The 9,340-nt window shown below is 26.3% G+C and overlaps 1 protein-coding gene across 8 annotated transcripts in view; it reads right to left on the bottom strand.

Annotated features, from left to right (window-relative positions):
- Positions 1 to 2,865: 2,865 nt before the first annotated feature.
- Positions 2,866 to 9,340, bottom strand: part of LOC123270972 (brahma-associated protein of 60 kDa) — a 25,195-nt gene continuing 18,720 nt past the window's right edge. Inside the window, exons 1-6 of one of the 8 annotated variants that reach the window (XM_044737169.1) lie at positions 6,630 to 6,757; positions 6,016 to 6,149; positions 5,742 to 5,914; positions 5,165 to 5,495; positions 4,884 to 5,081; positions 2,866 to 3,711 (exon numbers count right to left, since the gene is read on the bottom strand). In XM_044737169.1, coding sequence (XP_044593104.1) covers positions 3,046 to 3,711; positions 4,884 to 5,081; positions 5,165 to 5,495; positions 5,742 to 5,914; positions 6,016 to 6,129 — 1,482 coding nt within the window. In that variant the 5' untranslated portion in view covers positions 6,130 to 6,149; positions 6,630 to 6,757 and the 3' untranslated portion in view covers positions 2,866 to 3,045. The other 7 variants (XM_044737168.1, XM_044737166.1, XM_044737165.1 and 4 more) reach the window with 7 other exon arrangements.

Below are 9,340 nucleotides of genomic sequence, written 5' to 3'. Positions count from 1 at the left end.
GAATCTATTGGAATAATAAAAATTATAATAAAACTATAGAATAATTGTAAAAAAAAAAAAAAAGAAAAAAAAAATTAGAATTGCCGAGTTTCGAACCCGGACTTGGTAAATGAAAAGTTATCAAAAAGTGTAGGCGCCACAATAGAGCTTAACATATTCGATGTGAGAGGTAAATCATAAACTGCGTTTAGGAAAAACCGGTTTAACCGGAAAATTTACGGATGCAATAAAAAAAGTTATTTAAAGGTTTTTATTTAATTATGATTATTTATTATTATTGTTAGAGGGTGAAAATAATTTTTTTATGCAATGATTATTTATTAAATAAAATTTATTATTATTGCGAGAGTTAGCATAAAAATACTTTAGTTGCCGGTTAGTGTGTCTGACACACTCGTTGTGGCGCGACCGCTTGACACATTTCCCATCATGCATTGCAGGATTGGAATACCTTCTTATATATTATCTTAGTAAATAGATGAAAAATCTGCGTTTACTGCAAATGACGTTATGCGACAGATTTGCCATCTAAAGTTCTAATAATTAACTAGTAAACGAATACACAAACCAATATAGCATGTATTATTTCTCAATATCCCTTATTCTCTCTCTCGTTCAATCTTTCTCACTATAGCTCTCTCCCACCTCTCGCTCCATGGCACTGTGCGTTATACGACAATCGCTCTATCTCACTTTTTCTCTCGATCTTTCTCACTTGCTTGCTCCCTACTCTCACTCCATCGCTAGTTGCTTCATGCTACGCTCGCCCTGTCTTACTCTCTCTCAATCGGTCTCGATCGCTCTCTCTCTCTTTTTCAACACTTCCGTTGCATACTTGCGTGACGTTACATCTGTAAAAATTTTACCCTCATGCGCCTAAAGAAGTTTCACTTCAAAAAAAAAAAAATACTCTGTAAGAAATTACTTGATTATAATTTTCTTTTTTTTATCAATTACACAATTTATTTTTTCTTAAAAAATGAATGAGTGTTATGAGGCGTGCACTTTTGGATTTTCCAAACTTTTTTTACATTTATTACCAGTATAATGAACATCAAAATATCACTGTTTATAATGAAAAAATTAAATATAATATGTTGCCTTATTTAAATTTTATTACGTAGTCTAAACAATTATCGTACTGAAAAGAAAGAACCAGAGTACATTCTTTATACTTGATTATTACTTACTCCAATTAGATGCTCTAAAGTTATAATTTCAATACAAGAGTCTAAAGAGCTTTGATATATAACTTTTCCTCATTTCTTTTTTAAGTTCGTGCTATGAAAATCAATATCTTTTTCATCGAAATTTTCTAGCTACTTTTTAAAAAATATATTATAAGATCTGTCATTGCTTAAACGTTCCAATATTAAAAGCCTGAAATCTCAATACTGCTCTTCTAAAAGTTAACGAGATAATTTTTTTGTCTAACTCTACATCAGCATACTTTTAACAGAACTTCTATAAGTATTATATACTTTTATACTGACTTTAAAATTCTGATTGTTTTATTAGAACTTTGATTTTTTTTTAATTATAACTTTGAATGTTTTTAATGATTAAAAATGTTTTCTTTTTATAAAAACATCAATATTCGAGTTTATATAGATTTGAAATTAAAAAAAATTTTTAATGAGTACTTGAATTCATTAATAACAGCTGTATGAAATTATAATTTTTAAAAAATATGCTATGAGAAATACGTATACGTAACTTTAATTAATCATTTTTATCGAAAGCGACGTTTTAATTCAGCAAATTCAATAAACTAGGTTGGTCATATTGCCATTAGTACTGAATCCTTCAAATAAGTACCTATTTATCCTAAAATCTTGTTTATTCTAGATCAATCTGACACTGATTATATTTTGATCATTTGTAACTTTGCAGTTAATTTTATTTTTAAATATATTAAAGTAATTTATAAATAATACAAGTATGATTGAAATCACTGATATATTTAAGCCAATTTGCGCAAAATGTATTCATGCAAATATTCAAGTAGGTGCTCGAAGGATTAAAAACTAATCATGATAGTTGATCAAAATATTCCTTATAAACATAAAAAGTTCAAATGAAATCTTTAAGCAAAAATTAATTTTAAATAAATTTTACAGCTAAAAATAATGGAAATTCTTCGTATTGAAATTTATAACTTTAATACAATTTAATGTTTTTATCCATTTGTAAAATTACAACTAATCTTCTAATAGTGCAATCAAGCTCTTGAAATTTTTCAAAAAATAAATTCTAACTTTACATCTACAAGTAAAATAACACATACGCAAAATTTATGTTTATTTAATTATTAAATTGTTGTACATGCACGGAAAAAATATTTACTAATAAATAATAGTACCATTACCAAATAATATCACTGTAAATAATAACATTGTTTTTTTTAATAATTAATTGATATTTATTGTAACAATGCAGAAATTAAAAATTTATGTATAAAAAAGAATCCTATTTTAAATAGTAAAAATTACTTTGTATGCTTATAGCATTATTTCTTTGTCGCTTATATATTTTTTAGTATCAATGATTGAAATATTCTGTTTATATTCATTTTCGAAAATGAATTTTTTCATGCTATTGCTACTGAGAACTTAATTATTCTATAGGAAAAGTATAAAAACATTAAAAATACTTAATTATTTATTCATATGATTGTAAATTATATTTATTTCACTATTTATGAATTATATATCATTTATATTGTTGATATCTAAAATTAGTTATAAATAAAAAAAAAAATCTTATTCGTTTGCAACAGAGCACAAAAAAAATAATTTAAAAATCGCACTATACAGTCGATTTAACACAATAAATTTAAATAGAAACAAACTATTGTTGTTCTCACATTCTATATTTTAAAAAAGACTCATACGAACCAATATAACGATTGGATTTATAGAAATAATTTCAGTTATTACAATTTTTATCATCCACTAAATATTAAAATACAGAATAATATTTGATGTAGAAGTCAACAATAAATGAAGTTTTATATATACTTAAGTAAATTATCAATAAATAGTTTTATGAATTTCGGATACCTAGAGCCTGTTCCAATTCTGCTCGTTTTTGTTGAACTTTTGTATAAAAGTATCTGCAAACGGCTTCTTGAGCCCAAGGCTGATAGTAAAATTCAGCTCTTCGTTCTTCTTCTGGGTTACCAACAACATCAGTCATAGTTTTTAAATCTCGAGTTTGTGAAATAATCCATTTATTAATAAACTGCTGCGGATCTTTAGCAAAACTTAAAAAGAATTCTCGGTTTGTTTTCAGTTGATTTATTGTTTCAACTGTTTCGTGAATTTTATTATCTAAGCTTTGAATTTCTTGCTGACTTGCTGTAGATAATAAGAAATTATTCATTTGAGTTTTTAAAGTATCATCAACTTCAACATCAATATCGTAACAAGCAGTTTGTTTTGTTTCGGTCCCTTCTACACTAATAACATGGTTAATAACAATTGGATCCGGTGGATGAAGAAGAGGATTCAAGCGTTGAGGTATTTCAGCGAACTTCATACGAGGACAAGCAAATATTTGTTCTAGATATTTGTCACAGTTTATGAATTCTCTTTCATGACTATCCTGAAGTTTGTGAGTTTTTATATACTGCCAAAGAGCAGAAATTATTACAGGTCGAGTTTGAGTATGAACGCCTAGTAAACGTGCAAGTCGTGGATCGAGCTTAAACTGAAACAATTAAATTTACATAAATAAAAAGTTATTCATCAAACATTAGAAGTTGTAAAATTAAAATTACTATAATTTTTTTCATTTATTTCATACTTTTATAGCTTACTAACGAGACACTGAATACAAATAGCAAGAAATATTTTTGTAAGAAATATAATAGTCAACTCTATTGACACAATTTCTCATTATTTTCGTATAAGTCAACCCTCAAAAATTATTTATTGTTAGAGTTAATATAAAAAAAAAAAAAAAAAAAAATATTGTATTTTTTAAATATAGTTAAAGAAAAATATTTTAAACTAGCTTCAATCTGATTTATTTATCTATTAGATTTTCCAAATAAACAATAATTCTTTTTGGTTAGTCTTTTTTATTTTCATATCATGAATTAAATTAAAGTGTGAATAATTTTTTTTAACTTACAGATATCACTTATGTTTTTAAAACTTGCCGTATTTTTTTTCTAATAAAATAGTTTTAAATTGAGAGCCCCAAGTAAGTTTATTAAAACTATACTGCTATAGAGCAAAATTCTACGTATGTTTTTTTATAAAACATTATAATTATGCGGTTCTTTTTTTTCTACTATACTTATGTACTTTTGATGAAAATGAAGTATTTTAACGCACAGATGCATTATAGAAAAAAAATTAATCTTATAGAATTTTACAATTTATTTCATTATAATTTGTATTTTAATGTATATCTACTGGACTATCTATTTAAAAAAATAAGTGAACGAAATTCTATAAAATTTGAAACAAGTAAACAAACCATAACCATCATAAAATAAAATTTACAAAAATTTTTTAAACTTCACAAAATCTCTATCTACAGACTAAGGAATAATTAACATAATAAATAACAATAAATAAAATATCTTTGTAAAATTTTTATGAATTCCTTGATAAAATTTATAAACTGACTCATATTTATCTACTCAAAAAATGTATATTTTAATTTATTAGAATTCATAAGAAATTGACTACAAAATTTCACTTATCTAATGGTACTATATTTCAATGGTTATATAAATTGAATAATATCAGATTAAAATAAAACTCATAAATTTTTTTTTATCTATTGACTCTGTTTAGTAACATGTGTTTTCAAACTTTTTTTCAACAAATTATTACAGAAATTTATTAATAAATTAAATAATTTAATACCTGCAATGGCTGATAATCCAAAAGTAAAAGAATAGTACACCGAACATTTTTATCACCAGGACGTTTGACCTGGAACCCATCTGTCTCTTGTGTTGTCAACGTACGATGCCATTCTACTAAATGATTATCAGGTCCATACAAATCTTTGTCTAATTCAATAACCAAACTTTTGAAAAATGATGAAAATTTTCTTTTCACCTGTAAAATACATTTATATATATGTATATCAATAACAAATAAAGATTCTTGTACATAAATATTTTTTAATTAATAATACGAACTTTATTAGGGTCATTTTTTGTATCGTCTAATAATCGACCTTCTACCCGAAGTTCCCAAGATGCTACAGAGCCTTCTTCACCTTCACCAGCCTCTTTAGCTGGATAAAATGTATTTGAAATAAATATTCTTAATTTTCGCTTTTGTTTCATTGGACGTTTGAGTGCTTCTTGAATATCTAAACGCTTTCTCATGATTGTTGCATCTAATTTACGTTCAAAAGCAAGTAAATCCATGTATGCTTGTGACTCTGGTACCAAATCTCTTACTTTTTGCGGTAATATTTTGTCAGCCAATTTCTTCTTCTTCTTTGATGTGGAATGTGAAAAATCACTGTTCCAAAAATACCTAGATGAGTTTTTGTAGAAATAATATTTTGAAAAATCAAAAGAAATTTGGAAACTTGTTTTGTATGTGTATTTTTGTTAGAGTATTATATTAATGTTTGAGTTGCCAAAAATAAAAAATAACTAAATTAATATCAACTTAACAAAAACAAATACTTAAAAATAAACATTGTTAAAATGTTGATAAATAATTGTAATAAACCCAAATATAAATAAAATAATAATTAATTACGGTTTCTGTTGTGATATTGGTATACGTTGATCTGTCCTTTTACTACCCGGCGGAGCAGTCATTGGTCCTTGTCTCATATTTGAATAGGATTGATTAGGTCTCATTATTCCTCCTGGTCCAGGACCACCGGTACCCATTTGTGGAGGTGGTGTAAATCCAGTTCGTGGTTGCATCTAAACCCAGTTCGTTTGTTGATATTCATCATCAAAATATTATGCGTACTTAATTTTCAATTTTCAATTTTCAAATATAGTAAATTAATCAAATTAAATACCGGAAAGTTTGGGCCAGGATATTGACGTAGATTGGGCGGTACAGCTGGTGGAGGATATCTTTGGGACGGTGGTCCATTATTGTTTGCAGTCGGTACTGGGAACCTTTGCGCCATTCTTCAATAAATTTTCAAATCTGTAACAAACAATCATAACGAATAATAATTGAAGTTAGAATTTAATTATGCAATAAAATTATCACTCAACATTATCAATTAATTACAAATTAACAAATGGAGTAAAGTGATCACAATTTTTTTTCTACCAAGTACAAAAAAATGTTAACAGCTTAATATCCCAGACTTTAAATACAAAATCTTTCATTTTATTGAATGTATACTAAAAGAATAGCAACTATCAATATCTAACAATGAAAGCTAATAGCATTTTATCATTAAATATTATTAAAATATAGATTTTTACTGATTGATGTTTTTCAGATATTTAAATATAAATTTACACAATATTACATTAATTTTAAATTAAACACTCCAAAATCATATGAATGATTACTGAAACTGGCCAAAATATTTACCAGCCAACGCCATCAAATATTGCTGTAATAAATGCAATGGTAGAGTCGTGATGCGAGTTTGTACACTCATGAATACTGAACCTTTTACTATAGAGAGATAGCATCAACAAAACTGGTTAAATAAACTGAAATGGCGTGAATTTTATAACTCAAAAAATTAATCATTAATTACACTTAATAATTACAATTAATTCAGTGTTACGAGTACAAAAAAATTTCACTTACGTTACAAAAAATTTTATAGATTTAAATAACTTTTTATTAATATGTTTTAATTTAATAAGCGTACACCACAAGCTAATTTATTAAAGCTATATTTTCTTGCCAACACCGTACGGTAGGTAAATGACAGGATAATGTCATCCAGTATTTTTACGAGTAACTTATCACTTATTTTACATTCTATTGTTATGCTTCCATCTAGTGGATGTTATTTTTATTTATTGAAAACTTTACTTACTGTAGTTCTTTCGCCCGGGAGTATTAAAATAATGACCCTGAAGTTAGCGGATAGCAGACAAAATAAAATTTCAGATAGGGATATCTACAAGCGAATTTAAGTTTTTCAAGTTAACTAAATTAGAAATTGTTTGTCGTCGACTTACCTACAGGTGATAATAAACGAAATTTTTTTTTTACAAATAAAAAATTTTTTAAATTAAAAATTAAATTTCGGGAAACTCTCACCGTGTTTCCTATCGATTCATAAATATGAAATTTTCAGATTTAGTTTATTTTTGGATTCTAAAAAGGTGATTTCAGTTAGTTTCTCTAATTTTGGCTTAGGGCATTCTGGGACGTATATCTGCGAGTAAAATGATTATTATTAAAAAAAAAAAAAAGTCACCTTTTCGTCTTTGAAAAATCTAAAGATGATATTTTTTTGATTTTAAATTTGTTAGTCGGATCGATAGATATCCTTAATTTTTGATTTTTTTGAAAATTTTGGCGCCGGATATCAAAGTAAAAAATAATCAAAATCAAAATCAAAAAAATGTCATGTTTTAATTTTTCAAGAATCTAAAGATGATTTATCTTGGATTTTTTATTTTTTTATTTATTTATTGAATATCCTTATTTTTTTATTTTTTTGAAAATTTTGGTCTGGAATATTAAAATCAAAAATGATGAGAAACACAAAAAAAAAAGTTTTTTGTTTTCATTTTTCAAAAATCTGAAGATGACTTTTTTCAGATCTTCATTTTTTTCATTTGTTCATTAAATATTTATATTTTTCAGTTTTTTTTATTTATTTTGACGAAGAATATCACATAAAGCATGAATTAAAATTTTATTCTTAAATTTAAAGAACATATGATGAAGGCAATTCAACTGAAAATAATTTGCCATGACTGAGGTAAGTACGGGGCGTGTTTGAATGTCGCGCCAAAAAATTTTCTTTCTGACAGGTGGCGTTATTTTTTCTTTTAAATTATTTAAACGACGAATCAAAAACTTATAAACATTGTTTAGTTGTAAATACGTATCTATGTTCAAGTTTAATAATCTAAATAATTTTTAACATATTATTCTTAACATTAGTGATGTATATAAGTGAAAATCTGTGAGCGTTTGTGATTTACAAATTTTAATATCTAGATATCTTCTTAAAAAAAAAAAGTTTATCGTCTAATTATTAATGAAAGTGTTTATCTGTGTTCAAGTTTAATATTTAATATTATTTTTAACAATTGACACTCATTACGAGTGATATATATGATAATCTGTGAGCGTTTGTGATTTTATAACTTTTAATATTTTGATCTCTTCTAAAAAAAAAGTTTGACGTTTAATTATTAATCGAAGTGTCTAACTGTGTTATAGTCTAACAATTAATACTATTTTTAACAATTGACACTCAATACGAGTGATATTTATATACGAAAATCTGTGAGCGTTTGTAATTTACAAATTTTAATATCTCGATATTTTATTATCACAAGAACCATGACATTCGATTACGAAGATCTGATACACACATTAGTAAAAATCGTAACCAATTTTGAAGATGTGAAAATTGAACCATCAAAAAATAAATTTATTTTTCCGTAACTACTCGAGCACTATAAAATAAAAAAAAAGGAGAAATTAAAAAATTTCGATCAACTCTATTTTGGGCATGGCGGAAAAATTATGATGGTTTTGTTGATAAATTTAACTCTCGACTACGAGTTAAATTATTAGGTCAATTGATGGAACCTGAAAATAAAGAAGAAACTTGTGGATTAGACCAACTTAGTCGAACATTGAGTACCACATCCATCTCACACTCCGATTAATCTGAGGATGAAGAAAAAGTAAATCTTCATGATCGACTGAAAATTCATTACGATTATTTTCACTACAAAACAATAGAATTTTCTAAATCAAAATTTTTGTATCAAGGTCATTTTTCTCGGGATTTATTCCATCATGTTTTACGCCAAGAATTACCAAAGCTGACTGGGATAAAATGCGTTTTAGTATTTCAAGGCTTAAAACTTGGTAAAAAAATTGGTGAATTTAGAGACTATGCGGTATGCCGTCAGCCCAAGTGTAATATGAGACTAATTTTTCGTGGACAAGACTTTGAATTTAATACTATTCTTAACATTTATAAAACTAAAGACGAGCCTCAGCATACCGAGCCTTTGGTTTATGCTGCTAAAGGTGTTAATCGCGAAATTTTAAAAGAAAAATTAGAATATGCAAAACCGAGCACAGTTCATCAGTCTGTTATAAATAAAATGGATTTAAATTTAGCTAAAGTAGATAAAAACTATGGGTTCGCTCATACATTACCAACTTTGCAG

The sequence above is a fragment of the Cotesia glomerata genome, linkage group LG8, assembly GCF_020080835.1.
Source record: "Cotesia glomerata isolate CgM1 linkage group LG8, MPM_Cglom_v2.3, whole genome shotgun sequence".
Lineage (NCBI taxonomy): Eukaryota > Metazoa > Arthropoda > Insecta > Hymenoptera > Braconidae > Cotesia > Cotesia glomerata.
The sequence above is the reverse complement of the archived record's forward strand: the minus strand, read 5'-3'. Positions and strand labels throughout refer to the sequence as shown.